General features: G+C 44.2%; 1 protein-coding gene across 1 annotated transcript in view; it reads right to left on the minus strand.

Annotated features, from left to right (window-relative positions):
• The window catches only part of adgrl4 (adhesion G protein-coupled receptor L4), a 163,738-nt gene that overhangs the window by 117,382 nt on the left and 21,101 nt on the right, over window positions 1-25,255 (minus strand). Inside the window, exon 2 of the mRNA XM_060830634.1 lies at window positions 23,696-23,872. Coding sequence (XP_060686617.1) covers window positions 23,696-23,872 — 177 coding nt within the window. The remainder of the gene's footprint in view (window positions 1-23,695; window positions 23,873-25,255) is intronic.

Raw genomic sequence — 25,255 nt, forward strand, 5'->3', positions numbered from 1 at the left:
AGATAAGTGCTGTAACCTGCCTGAATAGCTTGATAATAAAAATTTAAAACATTTAATTTGATCTTCTAATTTTCTTATCAATCACTGTGCCCCAATGGGCCATTTGATTTTTATTTAGTTCAATTCAGATTGGTTTTTGCAAAAGAGTATCAAAATATAATTTGGAATAAAGAAGCGTGAATGCTGGAGATCTGAAATAAATGCAGAAATTGCTGGAAAAGCTCAGCAGGTCTGGCAGCATCTGTGGAAAAAGAAACAGAGTTAATGTTTCAAGTCCGGTGACCCTTTGTCACTGGTAATGTGTCAGGGGGTCTGAGCTGTTGAATTACAGTCACAATCTCTATACAATCATTGTAACATGGTGGTACTGTCGCTACCTCTGGGCGAGATGGTCCAGGTTCGAGTTGCACTTGTTCTAGGTGTGTGCCATAATATGCTTGAGCAGGTTAATTAATAAAATAGTCTTAAAATATGTTAAAAGGAAAGCAGGGCAGGAAGAATGGAAATGTGTGCTTGCATTGAGAAGTAAGTACTGTATAAAGTGGTTTTACAAAATGTTTTGATCTCTACCTGTGCTCCACAAATAGACTCAATAATTCATCTCTGAAACAGATGCACTTTGATAACCTCTGGGTTCATCCCTCACCTCGAGCTAAGCACTTTCCTCTTTGATGTACCCTGACTAGGCTACCATGCACCAACACCTATTTTATAGTGAATTGTTTACATTTAACATGCCCCACTGTGTAAAGGAAGGTAATGGTTGGAAAACTGCATGAGTGTTGTTCGTCTCATCACTTTGATTACAATGAGTGCTGTGCTCTGCGGAGTTTGATTTGAGGCAGGGAATTGTTGCATGCATTTCAGAGTTGATTCTTCAAAAGCAAACACAGGTACTGTGGGAAAATGTTCCATACACAAAAGAAATCACCTTATTACCATTTTCAAATAGGATTTCTCCATGTTTCATCTCATGTGATAAATGAATCCACAGAAAGATGAAAATTCAAATTAGTTTAACAAGACATTTTCATACATTATTTGTGTACCGTATTATCTCACTCTGAATAGATAACACCATTAACTTCACCTTTTGGACACATAACGCTAGCATCAGAAGATGATTAGATTCTTTAAAGTTTATTCCAAATTGATCCAATTAATTCCCAAGGAATATTTTCTGCCATTCACTTTAAACAAAAGGATATAGAATACTTACTGAGCTCATCCATAATTTATATTGTGTGTTATTGCTATTGATAAAGTGATTTATTTGGGAGACTTGCCACTTATTATACGATAAGAGTGCTGCAGTCATCTCACATGAACCGTTGGAAAGTATTTTGTGAAGACTAAAAGTTTCAAAAAAGAAAAACGATGAAAAGAATAAAGAAAAAAGCTGCTCTCAATGATGTTCTCAGGGGAGGCTTTCTGCTTGTGCGCTGTCGTCCTCTCTCTATTCCGTTAGTTTAGGCTGTGTAAGAGTGTAATGGTGACATTTAACCGATTAAGGGTTCACATAATGGGCCCTTTCCAAAACGAGGTATTTTATTATAAGTTTGAAAATGCTGATTGCATGAAGTTTGAAGTGTTGGATGAAATTGCTGGCTTTTAAAATAATGGTGATTGTAATCTCGCAGAGAGTAAAATAAGCACTTGAATGGTTTATCAATGAGTCAATTCTAACCTAGATGATGGACCATGAAACTCGGTTTTCATTGACAGCTTTAAACCCATTTCCTCCTATCAGTTGCCAGTAGTAATGGCTAGTTGGGTTTTCTTCATATATGAGATTAGATTAGATTCCCTACGGTGTGGAAACATGCCCTTCGGCCTAACAAGTCCACACCATCCCTCCGAAGAGTAACTCACCCAGTCCCATTTCCCTTTGCCTAATGCATCTAACACTACGGGCAATTTAGCATTGCCAATTCACCTGATTTGCACAGCTTTGGACTGTGGGAGGAAACCAGAGCATCCGGAGGGAAACCCATTCAGACACGGGGAGAATGTGCAAACTCCACACAGACTGTCACCCAAGGCTGGAATTGAACCCGGGTCCCTGGTACTGTGAGGCAGCAGTGCTAGCCACTGAGCCACCATACCTTCCCTAGCACCAAGGGTTGTTGGTACTATATGTGACAGGATCCTAACCGCTGTTGGCATGCTAAGTTTTCACATGCCAGATCTGCCGACATTGTATCTGTTATAGTTGCATGCAGCTGAATCATCTTGGAGTATATCCACTTGGTAAAACGTGGGTTGATGTGGAAGAGGCAGCATGGATTTCTTTAAGGGATAACTGTGTCTGGCTGACTTACTGGAGTCTTTTGAAGAGGTAACAGAGAGTGTTGATGAGAGCAAAGCCATTGGTGTATTATACATGGATTCCCAGAAGATGTGCTTTTCTGTCTTAGTCTAAGTTACCAATACTGAATTGGGAAGGATGTCCACGTAAAAGTCTTCAGTCAAAGATAGGTTCAGCCATGATGATCAGAATAGTTTAATTACATGGTACTTTTTTCCATTGAGATTCACATGAGTCCTTTGTAAGACATCAAGGCATACTCAAAAAAAAATGCTCGCTCTTGATAGAATATAGATACTACACAACTTAGAGACAACTGAGCAAATGAAACACATAAGGAACACCAGTTAGCTTTTCTCAAATACACTATATATGAACATATAAACAAGGAATAAGATTAGGCCACTTGGTCCTTTAAGTCTGCACTATCAAGCTATAAGATCATGGATAATCTCAGTTTCACCTCAAATCTATATTCCTCCATATCTCCAATAATCTTTCTTCTCATTAACAATCGAGAATCGCTCTATCTCTGTCTTAAAAGAATTTAAAGTCCTTTACATCCCGATGGATAGAGCTTATTCAATGATTTCAGTTAATCTTCTCAGGTCAACAAAATTATGAGAGGCATAGATAGGGTGGGTAGTCAGAGGCTTTTGCCCAAGGTGGAAAGGTCAACTACAAGAGGGCAAGGTTCAAGGTGAGAGGGAAAAGTTTAAGAGAGAGAAATGCGGGGAACAGGTTTTTCACAGAGGGTGGTGGGTGCCTGGAACACACTACTAGTGGTGAAAGCAGGCAGTTAGCAGTGTTTAAGAGGTATCTTGATAGATGCATGAATGGGAGGGGGATTGAGGGATAGAAACTGTGTATGGGCAATAAGTAGGGGGCCTAAACAAGGATTAGGAATTGACGCAAGGTTGGTGGGCTGAAGGGCCTGTGCCTGTGTAGTTTTGTTCTTTGTAAGCAGTGAATATAAATTGGAGCAGGTTCAGGTTATTCAGCCCCTTTGAGCCTTCTTCACTTGTCAAAATGATCGTGGCTCAATATTGATGTATCTCGTTCAGTAACTACCTTTCACACCCACTGATTCCACTTGTTAGTAACTGAAAAGCTGTTCACTGTAAATGTCGGGTGAGCGAAGCCACCCTGATAGAAGTCAGAAGTGGGAACTGTGACCGATTCTCCTCTTTGATCAGGTGTATTTAACTCATCTGTAGGACCTCAACTGACACCTGAGTAGCCATCACTCACCTGAACCTGGACTGGTGAGACACGTGCGTGATGTAATCTTTATTTTAAAAAAAAATGTTTCCAAGATGTGGGTGTCGCTGGCAAAGCCAGCATTTACTGTCCATCCCTAACTTCCCAAAGCTCTGGAGTGGGTTGCTGGCCAGACCAGGTAAGGATGGCCGATTTCCTTCCCTGAAGGGTATTAGTGAACCAAATGAGGTTTTATAACAATTTTCAGTGGGTTCACAATTACCATTAAGCTAGACTTTTTTTATTGAATTCAAAGGTTACCAACAGTTGTGGTGGGATTTGACCTCACGTCACCAGATCATTAGCCCAGGTTTCTGGATCATTAGCCCCGTGATATTACCACAATTTGTATACAGTAAAAATTCACACAAATGACAGTGAAACAGTGATCAGATCATCTGGTTTGAGTAATGTTGTTAAGAGATAGCTATTAACCAGGACAAAAGGGAGAACTCCCCTGCCCTTTGACATTGGGTCATGGGATCTGTTATGTCCACTGAAGATGATAGCCACTACTTCAATGTAACATCTCATCTGAAAGGAGGAACCCTCAATAATGCAACACTTCCTCAGTATGGGGTTGGAATGTCAGGTTCGATAAGGCAGTCTTTCAAATGAGACTTGAACCCTCAAAGATCTTGATGTCAAAGTGAATGTGCTATCTCCTGAGGTGGAAGGCAGAAGAAAGAACACAGATTGGGTCGAGAGATCTGGAAGTCAACAACTAATTGGGCGAGTCAGGGCAGATAATTGTTGAATGAGCAATGTCTCCAGTAAAAGAAGTAACTCCTGTGTCATGGCGCCTGTCCAGGAGAGTGGAGTGAGGGAAGTGGGGGGGACACTGTAGTTTGCAATGGTCATTAATGATCTGGAGGAGTCGGTGATAACAAAGATCAATGGATTGACTAAATACTATCACAGTGGGATCAGCCATAAATAGACGGTCAGCAGCTAAAGGATTTGACAGACAGGGAGCCTGGGTACAAGTGGAAGCTGTTTAATGCATATCTGTGGAAATAGAACAGAACAACTGAGAGAGCAAAATTAATGGGAACAAGCAACTGAAAGTGACACAAAAGACGGATCTGAGCGTTTTAGTGGAAAACACATTTAAATCGTCAGCACATTGTGCAACAATGTTGGAAAAGGTGAGTAGAATCTTAAAGATATACAACTCCAGGGATTCATGCCATATGTCCCAGGAGGCTAACTGTACTATTACAGATGGTCCAGGCACAATGCTTAAAAGAGAGTTAGATAAACATCTGTTAAAGAAAAACATTAAAAGGAATATGGTCCTGGAGCATAGCTTTAGAGATTCACTATCTAAAGCAAAAGATGACAAATTAATCTTTCATATAATCATGTAACAAAGGAGGCCATCACTTAAGACTGTGCTAACCTCCTCTTTCCCTCAGCCCTGTGACACAGCACTGCTAATCACTGAGTTACTGTGTCACATTTACAGTCATAGAGATGTACAGCACAGAAACAGACCCTTCGGGCCAACTCATCCATCCAACTAGGTTAAAGGGTTGATAGGAGAAAGTGAGGACTGCAGATGCTGGAGATCAGAGCTGAAAATGTGTTGCTGGAAAAGCACAGCAGGTCAGGCAGCATCCAAAGAGCAGGAGAATCGACGTTTTGGGCATGAGCCCTTCTTCAGGAATGGGTTCATGAAGAAGGGCTCATGCCCGAAACGTTGACTCTCCTGCTCTTTGGATGCTGCCTGACCTGCTGCGCTTTTCCAGCAACACATTTTCAGCGCTAAAGGGTTGATAGGATGGATAGAGAGACTTTTAAAAATTGTTTTGATGTGGAGAGTGTAGATAAAGGAGATGTGGCTGAAACATCAGAGCTGGCCCTTTAAGGGGTGATGCCTGAAAGCATTTCTACAAAATCTGGTACACATTACCCCAGAAAACTGGGAGACGGGAAATCAATTGAAAATCACGATTGGTTGCCTTCTTTTCTAAAGGAGGAAGTGCAATAAGCCCTGGTGGCCCTGAAAGCAAGCATTGCAGGTTCAGCAAGGGGTGAAGAAGGCAAATGGTATTTTATCTTCATAGGGACAGGATTCGAGTACAGGAGCAGGGATGTCTTGGTGAGGCTACATTTGGAGTTATGTGTGCAGTTTTGGTCTCTTTATCTGAGGAAACATATTCTGGTGATGGAGGGAGAGCAGCCAAAGTTTACCAGATTGGTTCCTAGGATGACAGGACTGACTTATGAAGTCAGACTGGATTGATTAAGATTATGTTCACTGCAGTTTAGAAGAATAAGGGGTGATCTCATAGAAACAGATAAAATTGTTTCATAACTAGACAGAGTAAATACAGGAAATATGATCTGGATGGCCAGGCATTTGGAACCAGGGGTTACAGTCGAAGGATACAGGGATATTTTCCAATATTCATTCACAGGCTGAAGGCATTGTTGGCTTGGCCAGTGTTTATTGTCCATCCCTAATTGCCTCTAGGGCTGTTAAAGGTCAACCACATTGCTGTGGGTTTGGACTCACATGTAGGCCAGACCAGGTAAGAATGGTAGTTTCCTTCCCTAAAAGACATTAGTGAATCGGATGGATTTTCTGACAATTCACAATGGATTCACATTGGTAAGTAGATTCGTAGTTCTGGATTTTTATTGAATTCAAATTCCACTATTTTGCATAGTGGGATTTCAAAACAAGTCCCCAGAACATTATCTAGGCCTCTGGATTAACAGTCCAGGGATACCACCACTAGGCCATTGTTTTCCCCTAAATGATAGGACCGAGATGAGGGGAAATGCCTTCAGCCAGAGAGTGGGGAGCCTGTGCAATTCTTTGCCACACAAAGTGGTCGAGGCCAAAATTTCGAATGTTTTCAGGAGGGGTTAGATATAGTTCTCAAGGTTAAAGAGATCAAAAGGTCTGGGGAGAAAGGCAGGGACTGAGCTGAATGATCAACCTTGATCATATTGAATGATGGAGCAGAGCTGAAAGCTCTTATTGTTTCTTTGTCCTATGTTTTTATGTATCAAAGTGGACAGAAGTGAAGCAGCATTAAAATATAGGTCAGCCACAATTTAAGTGAATAGTGGAATTACATTTGAAGGGCAGAATGGCCTGTTTCAATGTCCTTTGGCAGGGTGAGATAAATAAAGATCACCACCAAAGTGGAATAATTCCTTTCTACAAGAGATGCCAAATATCTGGTATAGACCGCAGAGGAGCAAGGATTGCCAGAAAACTGGCAGTGTTATAAATATCGTATTCGTGGCAAACGAGGTGTGGAAGAAGAAATGGATTAGGAATCAGTGACCTTTGGAAATACCCTCATGTTATAAGTGGCCATTTCACATCCTGCACAATACGAGGCTCTTGATATATTAGGAAATGTCAAGTATTGAGGGGGGCAAAAAGGGCATGTCAGATGGTCCAGTACATTTGCAGGCATTGCCAGCGATGACCATGGTTGTCTGGAATGCGCTTGATTAGCTACGGGATTCAAGAAGAACTTCCTCAGGATTTCCTGAAATCTGCAGCAGGCTTCTTCACTTCCCCCTCTGTTTTGTTTGGCTGATGCTGCAAAAGTTAGTGTAACAAAAGACTGCCTGAGGGAGGCGGTGTGTGAGAGACCTATCTCATGGTAAGAGTGGGCTATGGGGGCCTCTTAGCATGCTGACCTTTGAGCTGAAGGTTGGGAGTTCAAGCCCAATTCCAAAGAGCATTGAAACTGATGTATTCCAGGTGGGACAAAGTACCAAAACCTTGCCTGTGTTTGAGGTGGCTTGCAAACTGAAGAAGAATCTCCATTGTCCTGGCTAATACCTAACACCTCAGGCAATGTCTGATCAGCTCAGTTGGCTGGAAAGCTAGCTTGTGATGTGCAGTGATACCAACAGTGTGGGTTCTAAACCTGCACTGATGTTACCATGACGCTCTTGCCTTCTCACCCTTGCCTGAAGCATGGAGACTGTCAGGGTAAAACACACTTAGCAATTCTCCCCACTAGCGGGACAATGGTGGCCTTACCGTTTGCTGTTTATGGGACCTTATTGTGCCAGTGACCTCAGCCAATCATTACTGCCACCATTACTTTCTAGTCCAGCCAAGTGACTTCCCACCTCCTACCCTGGCGAAGGTCCCACCTTCTCAACATCGCCTGAAGTATGCTGACCTTCAGGTTAAACCCACCATCTGTTGTCTCTCTCTCTCAACTGAGAGAGTAGCCTCCATGGTCCTCTGGGACGATGGCGAGCTTACGGTTTTACCGTGCTTAAAGTGTTTCCGACATTATAGAGTGATGGGACTTCAAAGGCACTATGCTGACTACATGGGACTTTGTACATCCTGAAGACACAAAGACAGCCAGAAGGCAGAACTTTCTTTCATTGCTTTCTGCAGCGTATCTTCCTTTCTGTTTGAGCTGGCTGATGTGAGGCAGACAGTGAGTAATGGATGGGCCACATGAGCTTTTGGTTCAGTTGAGGCTCCATTGTTTTCCCTGGGCCCCTGCCAAAGCTCTACACAATGTCCCATCACATCAAAAACAAAAGGGGCTACACACATGAAAGCAAGATATGTAAAGCGCTGACCAATTGCGGTGACCTTCTCAGAGACAACAAAGATACTCTAACATTTCTAAATAGTGGCAGGCTACAGTCACAGGCTCGCAACAAAGCTGGGTGGGGTGTGTGGGGTATGTGGGCATGTGGGAGGATTGGGGAGAACTGCTTTCACTGTCAACGTCTGCTGATTGCTGCCGAGAACTTCACCAAGTAGGAACCTCTCTCTGAGACAATGGGATCGGCTAACAGAGAAACACTCTTGTTTTCACAAAACCGTTTCATGGTGACTTTGTAAACAGGAGTGCCAAGTCCATCGCAGTCACACAAAAGAGACACAATGCAAAGAGATTATTCAGATTCCGAATTCCAAAACAAATTGACAGCTTCCTTCCTGCAGAGCGATTGTGGGTTATGATTAGCAGTGGGAGGTGGGGGGTGAGAGGGTCAAGGCAAGAAAAGCACAAGGTCTCTGAACATGCAGCAATGTAATTAACACGTCAAAGCACAAACCTTGCCGGAGCACAATCCAGAAGGGGAAATGCTTGTCAGAGGGTGGAAGAAACACTAGATGATCAACAAGTTGCAAACAGGAACCTTCATCCTTGATCCTTATAGATCTGGCTGTGGATACACAGAGCTCATGTGGTGTGTAGTGGTGTCTCTCTGGGCCAAGCAGTCCAGGTTCAATTCCCAACTGTGATGTGGAAAGTGTGTTCCAAAAGGTAACTCTGCTCTCTCTTCACATATGCTGCCAGAGCTACTGAGGTTCTCCAGCATCTGTAGTTCTGTGTTTTTTTTTGCCTCAAAATACTTAACCAGTGCTGACTGGGGGAATCGGGTACTTTCATGGAGGGGAAGGGATACATTGGAGTGGCCTATCATTGGAAGCCCAGAATCCATGTGTCACAAGTGCCAGTGAAGGGTCCTCTCTTCTTGACGCACATGGAGACTAGGAGGAAAGAGAGGCCATTCAGCTCTTTGAGCCTGCTTTCCCATTAAAGGCGACCATGCTTATCCTCCAGATTAAAGCCATATTCCTGCTTTCTTCCCTTATCCCTTGATGCAATGACATCACCATCACTGGACTCCCCACCATCAAGGTTGTTGTGTGACAAACCACTGTGGCTACAAGAACAGTTCTGAGGCAAGTAATTCATCTCCAAAGGCCCTACTGCCTGTCCACTTAGCACAAGGCAGGAGTGTGATGGAAAATGCCCCACTTACCAGGATGGGGCAGTTCCAATCACACTTGTGCAGCTTGAGAACATCCAGGACAAAGCAGCCCACCTGACTGGCACCACATCCACCATGATCAACATTCATTCCTTGCACTATGAGTGCACGGTGTGTGTCATCTACAAGAAGAAAAAGTAATCTCTTTGACAGCACCTTCCTTTAAAACCTCAAAGGACAAGGGCAGCAAATGCACAGGAACACCCCCAAGTGAAAGCCCTCTCTAAAGTAATTGTCATCCTGACTTTGAACTATATCAAAACTCTGTCAAAATCTCTGTACCTTCCTTCCTGTTTGTGCTATGGATGTCCCCACATGCCACAAACTGTAGTAGTCCAAGAAAGTAACTCATCACTGTCTCCCCAAGGGTACTTATGGTTGGCAAGAAGCACTAACCATGCCAATAATGCCCACATCCCAAGGACAAGTGGAAAAAAAAGAAGCAATTGATTAACATAGTGCCACTGTTTAAGAAGGGTAGTAAGGACAAGCCAGGGAACTATAGACCGATGAGTCTGACCTCGGTGGTGGGCAAGTTGTTGGAGGGAATCCTGAGGGACAGGATGTACATGGACCTGGAAAGGCAAGGACTGATTAGGGATAGTCAACATGGCTTTGTGCGCGGGAAATCATGTCTCACAAACTTGATTGAGTTTTTTGAAGAAGTAACAAAGAGGATTGATGAGCGCAGAGCGGTAGATGTGATCTATATGGACTTCAGTAAGGCGTTTGACAAGGTTCCCCCTGGGAGACTGATTAGCAAGGTTAGATCTCATGGAATACAGGGAGAACTAGCCATTTGAATACAGAACTGGCTCAAAGGTAGAAGACAGAGGGTGGTGGTGGAGGGTTGTTTTTCAGACTGGAGGCCTGTGACCAGTGGAGTGCCACAAGGATCAATGCTGGGCCCTCTACTTTTTGTCATTTACATAAATGATTTGGATGCGAGCATAAGAGATACAGTTAGTAACTTTGCAGATGACACCAAAATTGGAGGTGTAGTGGTCAGTGAAGAAGGTTACCTCAGATTACAACAGGATCTGGATCACATGGGCCAATGGGGTGAGAAGTAGCAGATGGAGTTTAATTTAGGTAAATGCAAGGTGCTGCATTTTGGGAAAGCAAATCTTAGCAGGACGTATACACTTAATGGTAAGGTCCTAGGGAGTGTTTCTGAACAAAGAGACCTTGGAGTGCAGGTTCATTGCTCCTTGAAAGTGGAGTCGAAGTTAGATAGGATAGTGAACAACACGTTTGGTATGCTTTCCTTTATTGGTCAGAATATTGAGTACAGGTGTTGGGAGGTCATGTTGCGGTTGTACAGGACAATGGTTTGACTATTGTTGGAATATTGCATGCAATTCTGGTCTCCTTCCTATCGGAAAGATGTTGTGAAACTTGAAAGGGTTCAGAAAAGATTTACAAGGATGTTGCCAGGGTTGGAGAATTTGAGCTATGGGGAGAGGCTGAACAGGCTGGGGCTGTTTTCCCTGGAGCTTCGGAGGCTGAGGGGTGACCTTATAGAGGTTCACAAAAGTATGAGGGGCATGGATAGGGTAAATAGGCAAAGTCTTTTCCCTGGGGTCGGGAGTTCAGAACTAGAGGGCATAGGTTTAGGGTGAGACGGTAAATATATAAAAGGGACCTAAGACACAACATTTTCATGCAGAGGGTGGTGCGTGTATGGAATGAGCTGCCAGTTGATGTGGTGGAGACTGGTACAATATAACATTTAAGAGGCATTTGGATGTGTATATGAATAGGAAGGGTTTGGAGATATATGGGCCGGGTGCTGACAGGTGGGACTAGATTGGGTTGGGATATCTGGTCGGCATGGACGGGTTAGACCGAAGGGTCTGTTTGAATGCTGTACATCTCTATGACTCTATGACAAAGAATTTACTACATTTACTCGAATGCAAATTACATTTCATAAAAATATAAGCAGACCATTTTTCCTGGGATATTGGCCCAATTTCCTGAACGAAATGGGTACTGCAGATGCTGGAGATTAGTATCAAGATTAGTGCTGGAAAAGCACAGCAGGTCAGGCAGCATCTGTGGAGCAGGAGAATCAATGTTTCGGGCAAAAGCCCTTCATTAGGAAAGGGCTACTTTCCTGAGCACTGAGTTCTCTCAATACTGGGGTGGCACGGTGGCTCAGTGGTTAGTACTGCTGCGTTATGGTGCCAGGGACCTGGGGTCAATCCCAACTTTGGGTGACTGTGTGGAGTTTGCACAGTCTCCCTGTTTTGGTTGCCTCTGGGTGGTTCGGTTTCCTTCCACAGTCCAAAGACATGGAGGCTAGGTGGTTTGGCCATGGGAAATGCAGAATTACAGGGATAGGTAGGGAGATGGGTCTGGGTGGGATGCTCTTTGGAGGGGCTGAATGGCCTGTTTCTATACTGTGGAGATTCTGTGATTCAGGTAGCAGCCCTCATTACTCCTTTCTGCACTTAGAGTCATCGAGATGTACAGCACGTAAACAGACCCTTCGGTCCAGCTCGACATGTCGATCAGGTATCCTAACCTTCCCTAGTCCCATTTGTCAGCACCAGGCCAATGTCCTGGGCGGCATGGTGGCACAGTGGTTAGCACTGCTGCCTCACAGTGCCAGAGACCCGGGTTCAATTCCCGACTCAGGCGACTGGCTGTGTGGAGTTTGCACGTTCTCCCCGTGTCTGCGTGGGTTTTCTCCGGGTGCTCCGGTTTCCTCCCACAGTCACAAAGATGTGCGGGTCAGGTAAATTGGCCATGCTAAATTGCCCGTAGTGTTAGGTAAGGGATAAATGTAGGGGTATGGGTGGGTTGCGCTTCGGCGGGTCGGTGTGGACTTGTTGGGCCGAAGGGCCTGTTTCCACAGTGGAAGTAATCTAATCTAATCTAAACCCTTCCCATTCATATACCAATCCAGATGCCTTTTAAATGCTGTAACTGTACCAGCCTTCACCACATCCTCTGGCAGCTCATTCCATACACGCACCACCCTCTGCATGAAAATGTTGCGTCTTAGGTCTCTTTTATATATTTCCCCTCTCACCTTAAATCTATGCCCTCTAGTTCTGGACTCCCCTACCCCAGGGAAAAGACCTTGTTTATTTACTCTATCCATGCCCCTCATGATTTTTTCAACCTCTGTCTGGTCACCCCTCAGCCTCCGACGCTCCAGGGAAAACAGCCCCAGCCTGTTCAACCTCTCTCTATAGCTCAAGTCCTCCAACCCTGGCAACATCCTTGTAAATCGTTTCTGAAGCCTTTCAAGCTTCACAACATCCTTCCAATAATAGAGAGACCAGAATTGCATGCAATATTCCAAAAGTGACCTCACCAACCTCCTGTACAGCCATAAGATGGCCTCCCAACTCCTATACTCAATGCTCTGACCAATAAAGGAAAGCATACTGATTGCAGGGCTTTAATATTCATGGGTCAAATAGTAGACATCAATCTTATGTAATTTTGCAAAGTTGCCGGGCTGTGTCTGCTTGTTGTTCAATGTGATGGAACTCTATACTGAAGGGCAACATAAGTGCCAAGGTGAGAGTTGTTGCTGGAAAAACACAGGAGGTCAGGCAGCATCCGAGGAGCAGGAGAATCGATGCTTCAGGCATAAGCCCTTCGTCAGGAAGGGCTTCCTGCTGTGCTTTTCCAGCAACACACTCTCGACTCTGATCTCCAGCATCTGCAGAACTCACTTTCCCCTCACAACTGGTGGATTGTACGATATCTCCCAATTCCCCTTCCACCCCAGGCAGATAGCTACTGTCACATACCATGTGACCAAGGTTCTTCACAAATGTACGATTCAAGGCTGGAGAGTGGGACTAGTATAGATTCATTGTACTTTGGGCAGTACAGATTTGATGGGCTGAAGGGCCTTTTCTAAGCCGAATGATTCAACAAGATTGCCTCTTTGTTTTTGTATCCTGCTTTTCTGTAAAGGAACACCAATTTATTGCCTAGCGTGTGGTACAGGAAAAGCACAACCGGTCAGGCAGCATCCGAGGAGCAAGAAAATTGACATTTTGGGCAAAAGCCCTTCATCAGAAACACCAGTTTATTGTTTGGGCTCTTTAACGATCCTGTTTTGTTTGGTATTTCTATATCTGTCGTGCTGGAGCTTTAGTTTGCTACCCGCTTACCTTTGGAGGAATAACTCACTTCTGTACAATTAACCACATCTTTCTTCACAAGATTGGATTATGTTTGCTATTTATGCTTCCACCCTGGAATGCAATTCTGTCTCCCTGGGTGTATGACCCAGGCCATCACAAACGCAAGGATGGTGGAGCACCACTTCCCAATTATTGCCACTTTGAAGGGAACCAATCTTCTTTGGGACCAATTACCTTAACCTGAGCTAAAGGTGGGACCAGAAAGGCCTCAATTAGATCTCATGGAATACAGGGAGAACTAGCCATTTGGATACAGAACTGGCTCAAAGGTAGAAGACAGAGGGTGGTGGTGGAGGGTTGATTTTCAGACTGGAGGCCTGTGACCAGTGGAGTGCCACAAGGATCGGTGCTGGGTCCTCTACTTTTTGTCATTTACATAACTGATTTGGTTGCGAGCATAAGAGATACAGTTACTAAGTTTGCAGATAACACCAAAATTGGAGGTGGAGTGGACAACAAAGAGGGTTACCTCAGATTACAGCAGGATCTGGACCAGATGGACCAATAGGCTAAGAAGTGGCAGATGGAGTTTAATTCAGATAAATGCAAGGTGCTGCATTTTGGGAAAGCAAATCTTAGCAGGACTTATACACTTAATGGTAAGATCCTGGGGAGTGTTGCTGAACAAAGAGACCTTGGAGTGCAGGTTCATAGTTCCTTGAAAGTGCAGTCACAGGTAGATAGGATAGTGAAGAAGGTGTTTGGTATGCTTTGCCTTATTGGTCAGATATTGAGTACAGGAGTTGGGAGGTCGTGTTGCGGCTGTACAGGACATTGGTTAGGCCACTGTTGGAATATTGCGTGCAAGTCTGGTCTCCTTCCTATCAAAAAGATGTTGTGAAACTTGAAAGGGTTCAGAAAATATTTAATATGGATGTTGCCAGGGTTGGAGGATTTGAGCTATGGGGAGAGGTTGAACAGGCTGGGGCTGTTTTCCCTGGGACCGGGGAGTCCAGAACTAGAGGGCATAGGTTTAGGGTGAGAGGGGAAATATATAAAAGAGACCTAAGACGCAACATTTTCACGCAGAGGGTGGTACATGTATGGAATGAGCTGCCAGAGGAACAGGTGGAGGCTGGTACAATTGCAACATTTAAGAAGCATTTGAATAGGAAGGGTTTGGAGGGATATGGGCCGGGTGCTGGCAGGTGGGATTAGATTGGGTTGGGATATCTGGTCGGTTGGACCGAAGAGTCTGTTTCCATGCTGTACATTTCTATGACTCGATGACTCAAGATGACATTAGTTCTCAGCTAAGCAAGAGCGCTGCTAAAGGCCATTTATGGAAGAGTAGGTTTACCAAATCCCCAGACATATGTCTTGGGTGCACAAGTAGTTGCGAGACCTGCCTGTGTCTTGCCCATTCTTCCCCCAATCCCTCTGCAATAAAATGTCTTTCAACAAAGTTTAGCATCAACTATTCCGCCCCTCCAGTTTGCACTCTGCCAACAATATCGACTCAGTACATTTGTTGTGCCTTGCTACCTGCGCTGTGAATTAGACAGATGCATTTTGCCTCTGAAGCATATATGAGATAATTGAGTTTGTACAGAAATTGTCTTTCCTTGTTGGTTACTATGGGGGACCTTCTGGTTGTCAGTGACCTAACCATTACACTGTACGCCACCTGGAATTGTCAAGTTAATTATGTCTGTGCTGGCTGTATTCGGCGCATCTCACCGAGAAGACTGTGAGTTCAATTGCCACGACAGGGACTTGAATACAAAGTTCAACACTGACAGTGTAATGCCAAGAGACCACTGCGCTTTTGGAAATGTTATCTTTGGATAACAAAATTCAATGAGATCCAAGCTTCCTTCTGTTACCTTTGGTTTTGCTCTCTACTTTCATTCTGACAATGTTTTGGGACACCCTGGTCATGAAAAGTTTGATATAAATACTAGTTCATTTTTTAAAAACTATCTGATCTTTAACTATAACTTAGTCCTGACATGAGGATATTCAATGTGCATGTTCTCTCCTATTATGGTCAAGCATGTTTACTGAGCATTGTTGTGGGTGGAGCTGATAGTCCTCTGCCTGAAGGACTTTGGTAGAATCCTTTTGTAGAATCACATCAATGTGCCAAGATCCTTTGCTATGTATAAAGCAAAGGGGGCAGGCCCCAAGTCCACTTCCGCCAAAATGCAGATGGAAATTTGTGCTATTGTGATCAATCTGGCCTACAAGGTAGCCAACTGAATACATTCCATGTGGCTCTACCTACAGCACATGGACTCCAGGGGTTCAAGAAGGCAGCTCACCACCACCTTTTCATGGGGAGCAGTTAGGGAAAGGCAATAAACATCAGTCAGCCAACGATGCCCATGTCTCACACATGTATACATTAAAATCATTGATGAACGTCATGTCAGAATTATTACAAAATAAGTGAAGCATTCACTCAGCAAGACTTCTTTTGTCTGATCTATAATATGTTGGTACAAGCTAAAGATCTAAGGATGATGTTGCAAATAGACATGAAGCTGGAAGAACACAGCAGGTCAGACAGCATCCAAGGGGTAGGAAAGCCAATGTTTGAGGCTGAAATGTCTTTTAAACGCTGTACTGTACCCCTCCACCCACCATTTCCTCTGGACGTTCATTTCATTCATTGTAGACAAATGGAGAAAGCGAAGTCAACAGACAGTAGATAATAGACAATAGACAATAGACAATAGGTGCAGGAGTAGTCAATTCTGCCCTTCGAACCTGCACCACCATTCAATATGATCATGGCTGATCATTCTTAATCAGTATCCTGTTCCTGCCTTATCTCCATAACCCTTGATTCCACTATCCTTGAGAGCTCTATCTAACACTTTCTTAAATGAATCCAGAGACTGGGCCTCCACTGTCCTCTGGGACAGAGCATTCCACACAGCCACCACTCTCTGGGTGAAGAAGTTTCTCCTCACCTCTGTCCTAAATGGTCTACCCCGTATTTTTAAGCTCTGTCCTCTGGTTCGGCACTCACCCATCAGCGGAAACATGTTTCCTGCCTCCAGAGTGTCCAATCTTTAATAATCTTATATGTCTCAATCAGATCTCCTCTCAGTCTTCTAAACTCAAGGGTATACAAGCCCAGTCGGTCCAGTCTTTCAGCATAAGGTAGTCCCGCCATTCCAGGAATTGACCTCGTGAACCTACGCTGCACTCCCTGAATAGTCAGAATGTCTTTCCTCAAATTTGGAGACCAGAACTGTGTACAATATTCCAGGTGTGGTCTCACCAGGGCCCTGTACAGCTGCAGAAGAACTTCTTTGCTTCTATACTCAATCCCTCTTGTTATGAAGGCCAGCATGCTATTAGCCTTCTTCACTATCTGCTGTACCTGCATGCTTACCTTCATTGACTGGTGTACAAGAACACCCAGATCTCTTTGTACTGCCCCTTTACCTAAATTGACTCCATTTAGGTAGTAATCTGCCTTCTTGTTGTGTCTTCCCCAATGAACACAGATCTGAAGAACCCATTCAATTCTTCTGCCATTTCTTTGTTCCCTGTAATATATTCCCGTTTCTGTCTTCACGGACCCAATTTTAGTCTTAACCATTTTTTTGCCTTTCACATACCTAAAAAAGCTTTTACTATCCTCCTTTATATTTTTGGCAAGTTTACCGTCATACCTCATTTTTTCTCTGCATATTTCCTTCTTAGTAATCCTCTGTTGTTCTTTAAAAGCTTCCCAGTCCTCCATTTTCCCACTTATCTTTGCTATGTTATACTTTTTCTCTTTTAACTTTATATGTTCCTTAACTTCCCTCATCAGCCATGGCCACCCATGCCTCCTCCTAGGATCTTTCTTCCTTTTTGGAATGAACTGATCCTGCATCTTCTGCATTATACACAGAAATATCCGCCATTGTTCCTCCACTGTCATCCCTGCTAAGGTATTGCACCATTGAACTTTGGCCAGCTCCTCCCTCATAGCTCCATAGTTCCCTTTATTCAACAGAAATATTGTCACTTCCGATTGTACCCTCTCCCTCGCAAATTGCAGATTGAAGCTTATTGTATTATGGTCACTACGTCCCAACGGCTCTTTCACTTCGAGGTCAGGGTGAAGGGCCGGTCGTGCCTCACAAGCCTTATTGAATTCTTTGAAAAGGTGACTAAGGAGGTAGATGAGGGTAAAGCGGTAGATGTGGTGTATTTGGATTTTAGTAAGGCGTAGGTTTGGATTAGGAATTGGCTGGCTGGAAGAAGACAGAGGGTAGTAGTTGATGGTAAAGGTTCATCTTGGAGTGCAGTTACCAGCGGTGTTCCGCAAGGATCTGTTTTGGGACCATTGCTGTTTGTCATTTTTATAAATGACCTGGAGGAGGGGCTAGAAGGTTGGCTGAGCAAGTTTGCGGATGATACGAAAGTCGGTAGAGTTGTTGACAGTGAGGAAGGATGTGGCAGGTTACAGCGGGATATAGATAAGCTGCAGAGCTGGGCAGATAGGTGGCAAATGGAGTTCAATGTTGCTAAGTGTGAAGTGATTCACTTTGGTAAGAGTAACAAGAAGATGGAGTACTGGGCTAATAGTCGGATACTTGGTAGTGTGGATGAGCAGAGGGATCTTGGTGTCCATGTACACAGATCTCTGAAAGTTGCCACCCAGGTAAATAGTGCTGTGAAGAAGGCATATGGTGTACTGGCTTTTATTGGTAGAGGAATTGAGTTTCGGAGTCCTGAGGTCATATTGCAATTACATAAGACTCTGGTGCGGCCGCATCTGGAGTATTGTGTGCAGTTTTGGTCGCCATACTATAGGAAGGATGTGGAGGCACTGGAACGGGTGCAGAGGAGGTTTACTAGGATGTTGCCTGGCATGGTAGGAAGATTGTATGAGGAAAGGCTGAGGCACTTGGGGCTGTTTTCATTGGAGAAAAGAAGGCTTGGGGTGACTTGATAGAGGTGTACAAGATGATTAGGGGTTTAGATAGGGTTGACAATGAGAATCTTTTTCCACGTATGGAGTCAGATATTACGAGGGGGCATAGCTTTAAATTAAGGGGTGGTGGATATAGGACAGATGTTAGGGGTAGATTCTTTACTCAGCGATTGTGAGTTCATGGAATGCCCTGCCAGTAACAGTGGTGGACTCTCCCTCTTTATGGGCATTTAAATGGACATTGGATAGGCATATGGAGGAAAGTGGGCTAGTGTAGGTTAGATGGGCTTGGATCGGTGCAACATCGAGGGCTGAAGGGCCTGTACTGTGCTGTATTTTTCTATGTTCTATGTTCTATGTCCCTGATCAATTCTGGTTCGTTGCACAAAACCAGATCCAGAATTGCCTTCTCCCTGGTAGGCTCCAGCACCAGCTGTTCTAAGAGTCCATCTCGGAGGCACTCCACAAAGTCTCTTTCTTGAGGTCCAATACCATCCTGATTCTCCCAGTCTACCTGCATGTTGAAATCTCCCATAACAACTGTAGTAACATCTTTGCGACAGGCCAATTTCAGCTCCTTATTCAACTTAAACCCGACATCCAGACTACTGTTCGGGGGCCTGTAGATGACTCCCAAGAGGGTCTTTTTACCCTTAGAATTTCTCGGCTCTATCCACACTGACTCTATATCCCCTGATTCTAGGTCCCCCCTCGCAAGGGACTGAATATCATCCCTTACCAACATGGCCACCCCAGCCCCTCTGCCCTTCAGTCTGTCCTTACGATAGCACGTGTAGCCTTGAATAATCATTTCCCAGGCCCTGTCCACTTGAAGCCATGTCTCAGTTATCCCCACAATATCGTATCTGCCAATTTCCAAAAGAGCCCCATGAGCATCCACCTTATCTCATGGTTTGCAGGGTGTTCTAGCTAGGTGGATAAAGAACTGGTTGAGCAACAGGAGACAGAGAGTCGTAGTTGAAGAGAGTTTGTCGAAATGGAGAAAGGTGACCAGTGGTGTTCCACAGGGGTCAGTGCTGGGGCCACTGTTGTTTGTAATATACATAAATGATCTGGAAGAGGGCACTGTTGGTCTGATCAGCAAGTTTGCAGATGACATAAAGATTGGTGGAGTAGCAGAAAGCATAAGGGACTGTCAGAGAATACAGGTAGACATAGATAGACTGGAGAGTTGGGTGGAAAATTGGCAGATGACTTTCAATCCAGACAAATGTGAGATGATGCATTTAGGCAAGTCTAATTCTAGAGTGAATTGTACAACAAATGGAAGAGCCTTGGGAAAAGTTGATGAGCAGAGAGATCTGGGAGTGTAGGTCCATTGTACCCTGAAGGTTGCTGCACAGGTAGATAGAGTGGTCAAGAGTCATATGGCATGCTTGCCTTCATTGGATGGTGTATTGAGTATAAGAGCTGGCAAGTCATGTTAAAATTGTACAAGACATTGGTTCGGCCACATTTAGAGTACTGTGTACAGTTCTGGTCGCCACATTACCAAAAGGATGTGGACGCTTTGGAGAGGGTGCAGAGAAGGTTTACGAGGATGCTGCCTGGTATGGAAGGTGCTAGCTATGAAGACAGGTTGAGTAAGTTAGGTTTTTTTTTCACTAGAAAAAAGGAGAAGAGGGGGGACCTGATTGAGGTTTACAAAATCATGAAGGGTATAGACACGGTGGATAGAGAAGCTTTTTCCCAGGGTGAACGATTCAATAACGAGAGGTCATGCTTTCAAGGTGAGAGGTGGCACGTTTAAGGGGGATACACATGGTAAGTACTCCACACAGAGAGTGGTGGGCATTTGGAAAGCATTACTAGCAGAGGTGGTAGAGGGAGGCACGGTAGATTCATTTAAGATGCGTCTAGACAGATGCATGAGTAGGTGGGGAGCAGAGGGATACAAATGTTTAGGAATTGACCGACAGGTTTAGACAGTACATTTGGATTGGCTCAGGTTTGGAGGGCCGAAGGACCTGTTCCTGGGCTGTAAATTTTCTTTGTTCTTTGTTTTTTGTATACATGAGCCACTTTCTGCGTAAAGATATTGCCCCTCGCACGTGTTTGAACCTTGCTTCTCTACCTTAAAAATATGTCTATTTATCTTGAAATCCCCCACCCTAGGGAAAGGACAGCTACCATTTACCTTATCTATACCCTTCATAATTTTTCAAAACCTCTATAAGGTCAACTCTCAACCTCCCACACTCCAGTGATAAAAGTCCCAGCCTCTCCTTATAACTGAAACGTTCCATTCCCGGTAACCTCTTGGTAACTCTCTTCTGAACCCTCTCCAGTTCAATCTTATCCTTCCAATAACAGGGAGACCAGAACTGGACACAGTACACCAGAAGAGGCCTCACCGACGTAGTGTACAACCTCATCAAAACGCCTCATCTCCTATGTTCAAATGTATGAGCAATAGAGGCAAGCATGCGTAATCCTATCTCTATGTGATACAAACTTCAAAGAATTATGTGCCTGAACCTTGAAGTCTCTCTGTTCTACAATACTACAAAGGCATGGGACGGCACGGTGGCTGAGTGGTTAGCACTGCTGCCTCACAGTGCCAGGGACCTGGGTTCAATTCCAGCCTTGGGCAACTGTCTGTGTGGAGTTTGTACATACTCCTCGTGTCTGTGTGGGTTTCCTCCAGGTGCTCCGGTTTCCTCCTACAGTCCAAAGATGTGCAGATTAGGTGGATTGGCCATGCTAAATTAGTATTAGTCAGAGGTGAATGTAGGGGAATGGGTCTGGGTGGGTTGCCTTCGGAGGGTCGGTGTGGGCTGGTTGGGCCGAGGGGCCTGTTTCCACACTCTAATGAATCTAATCGAATAAAAGTCTTAAAACGTGTTTATCTCATTCAATGATTTGGCCTCCACAATCTTCTGTTTCAACAGATTCACCATCCTTTGAGTGAGGGAACTTTTCCTCATCTCAGACCTGAGCCACATCCTGAGACTTCCGGTTCTGGACTCCCCACGCAGGCAAAACACTGTCTCTGCATCGAGTCTGTCCAGCTCCTGCACCTTTGCCTTATTTACTGCAGCAAAGTCAGTCATGATATGAACACCCTGACCATAACTGTTGCAAACTTCTTTGAAGAAGAGACCCAACACAACTCTCCCAGTCTCTCCACATCACCAGCGTCCTTCAAGGAGAGAAAGTTTATTTCCTAAAGGGCATTACTGAACCCAATGCTTTCCCTTTATAACAATCAAATAATAACTGCTATGATCACCCATTTCTTAATCCAGCATTACACTCCAGAAGTTTTAATACCATTGGCTGCTGGAATGAGGTGAAGTTTAAATTCTTGTTCCCAGAATATTAGCCTCGATCTTTGGTGTATTAGCACCGTAATATTACCAGGATGTTGTTGTCTCTTGAGCAGCCATCCTCAAATCCAATAAGGAATTGATAGGAAAGTTCTTATCTCAGAGATTGATCAGAATACCATTACAAGGAATAGGTGAAACGTGGATAAAAGGGAGTTCAATAAACGAAGGAAAAGGAATGAAAAATATGTGGGCCAATGGGCTGAGAAGTGGCAGATGGAGTTTAATTCAGATAAATGTGAGGTGCTGCATTTTGGGAAAGCAAATCTTAGCTGGGCTTTAAACTTAATGGTAAGGTCCTAGAGAGTGTTGCTGAACAAAGAGACCTTGGAGTGCAGGTTCATAGCTCCTTGAAAGTGGAGTCACAGGTAGATAGGATAGTGAAGGAGGTGTTTGGTGTGCTTTCCTTTATTGGTCAGAGTATTGAGTACAGGAGTTGGGAGGTCATGTTGCGGCTGTACAGGACAATGGTTTGACCATTGTTGGAATATTGCATGCAATTCTGGTCTCTTCCTATCGGAAAGATGTTGTGAAACTTGAAAGGGTTCAGAAAAAATTTACAAGGATGTTTTCAGGGTTGGAGGATTTGAGCTACAGGGAGAGGCTGATCAGGCTGGGGTTATTTTCCCTTGAGTGTTGGAGGTTGAGAGGTGACCTTAGAGAGGTTTACCAAATAATGAGAGACATGGATCGGGTAAATAAGCTAAGTCTTTTCCCTGGAGTTGGGGAACACAGAACTAGAGGGCATAAGTTTAGGGTGAGAGGGGAAAGTTAGAAAAGAGACCTAAGGGGCAACGTTTTCATGGAATGAGCTATCAGAGGAAGTGGTGGAGGCTGGTACAATTGCAACATTTAAGAAGCATTTGGATGGATACATGAATAGGAAGGGTTTGGAGGGATATGGGCCAGATGCTGGCAGGTGGGATGATTGGATTGGGATATCTGGTCAGCATGGATGGGTTGGATCAAAGGGTCTGTTTCCAAGCTGTTCATCTCTATGACTCTATGACTCTACGTTGGTATTCTGAAAAAGAGTCATATTGCATTAGAAACTCTGAGTCTGTTTCTATTTCCACAGGTCCTGCCAAACTTGCCGAGTTTCCCCATCATCTTCTGTTTTTATGACAGATTAGTGGGATTGGTTAAAGTGAATGAGAGTGTCAGGAGGCATTTCAGATGCATAGACACCTGATGTAACCTGTTCCTGTACTGCAAATTCCAGGTAATTTAAAACCATCGCCATTTGGTCTTGTGAAACCATTGCACCATCTAGCTTGTGGATTTTGACTGGTACTCGTCTTTTTCAAAGAACAACATCAGCAACCTACGTGTCTCTAACACTTTAAACATAGTTTAAAGGCGCTTTGCAGGAGCATTATTAGCATACCAGAGACATTCGGAAAGAAGATTGAAGGTCTGACCACAGGCATAGGTTTATTAAAGTGATAGCAAAGAGATGGAACAAGCTTGAGGGGCTGAATGGCCTCCTCCTGTTCTTATGTTCTTGTGATCCGATATCTTAAAGGCCGTGAGCAAAGGGGACAGCAGGAAAAGTTTAGGAAGTGAATTCCTAACTGCTGTGATGCCAATAAAGATGCAGTTGGGAAACAAGAGGTCAGCGCTCTGGGAATACAGAGCCTTTGGAAGATGGAAGGGAGAGAGAGGGAGACAGCCAGGAGGAAGGCAATGGAGAACTGCATCAGGCATTTCTGTATTCCCTGGACCCCTCAACCTTTTTTTTTCAGTCAGGTGAGGCTTCAATTGAGTAACCTCTGGGCTGTCAATCTTCATATGGTTGAGTAGCAGAAACAATGGAGTCTAATACAACCTAAATATAATGACAAGACTGAGTTCGAAAAGCTACACTCCAGCCCTGTTATTCATGGGCATTGCATCTGTGTAAAATTGCATTTATTAGCGCCCATTTTCCTACCTTCGCAGTGACGCACTCCATCTCCTGTGAAGCCTGCATTACAGTAGCATCCGAGTTTCCCGCTCACCACTGTGCAGGTAGCATTCTTGTTACACACATTACCATTGCAGTTCTTGTCACTGTCATGGTGGGAGCTAGGTGACAGAGAGCACAGATCCAGCAGACTGGACAGCCACACTGTGGGAAAAAACAACAACAAGGTGAATGAAGGACACTCAGTGGAACATCAAGGATTCCAATTCAAATGGCTGTAGTGTGGTGACTGAACCATTCTATCGTGTCTTGGATCACTTTTACATCTAATTCAAAGATACATTAGAATTCTGTGTGCCAGTCAGGATAACGTAGCTCAATATGAGGCCATTCAGTCTGTACAATGGGTGGAATGTTACTATCCCTGCAATGAGTAAGTGTTGTATAGGAGGAAAATAGGACAAGAATGAAGTCTCCAATTCTTGTTGTTGAGAATTTTTTTCCGCTTAAGTCTTAAGTAGTGACTTCAGACACCTGCCACTGAGCAGTGACGACCTTATTTCTATATATTTGCTGGAGTGAATGTCATGAGGTAAACTAGGTGGATCTCATAGAATATGAGTTTCCTGATTGGAGCTGCTAACCTGGTCCAGTAAGGGAGCCCTGGCTAACCAATATCAAGAGGAGGGTCAGAGGTTCTGTTCACTCTGAGAGCTGACTCTGAGGGAGCTGCATCAGTGTCAAGAACTCTCCATGTGTAAATAAACAGCAATCTGATGATGGGATATTGGCCTCGGTGGATTTGTTGCATTTGCAACTGAATAAAGCTCCAAACCACGTTATCATATGCAACTTACAACTCTCTTCTCTTTCAATGAGAAAATAGGCCATAATTCCATCCGACATATAAGTAGGAGTAGGCCATACAGCCCATTGAGTCTGCTCCACCATTCAATGAGATCATGGTTGGTCTTATAATGTTTAACTCCAATTTCCTGCTTCTTCCACAGAACCCTTGATTCCAGCCTTGACAGCTCTCTGTGCTTCAGAATTCAACGGTTTCACTATCCTCTGACAGGAAAATGCCGCAAATTCCTGACATGTAAATCTGAGCAATTCACTGATGGCTTGCTCCATTACCACACAACTGCAATCTCTGCACAATCTCACTTCATGATCCATGGGTGAATCCTCCTCGATCCTTGGTCTATGTCAGTGGGTATTGGTGAACTAGCAGTCTCACTGTATCGTCCCTCCTGCTCTCCGGTCACTCCAAAATCATTTTGAAGCCTTCAGTACTTCCTCTGAAGCTCAGTGATAACCAGGACTTGCATCCTTCTGCCAGGTCACTTTGCAGGCAGGGACTAAAACATATTTCATAGAATTCCTATAGTGTGGAAGCAAACTTTATGTTCCATCAACCCTCCAAAGAGCATCCCACCCAGATCCAGCCCTTTACACTATCCCTGTATTCCCACATTATTTATTTATTTATAAGATTCCATCCAGTGTGGAAACAGGCCATTTGGCCCAACAAATCCACATGACCCCTGACCCCAAATTTACCCCGACTCACGCACTTAACAC

Source organism: Hemiscyllium ocellatum, chromosome 9 (genome assembly GCF_020745735.1).
Source record: "Hemiscyllium ocellatum isolate sHemOce1 chromosome 9, sHemOce1.pat.X.cur, whole genome shotgun sequence".
Lineage (NCBI taxonomy): Eukaryota > Metazoa > Chordata > Chondrichthyes > Orectolobiformes > Hemiscylliidae > Hemiscyllium > Hemiscyllium ocellatum.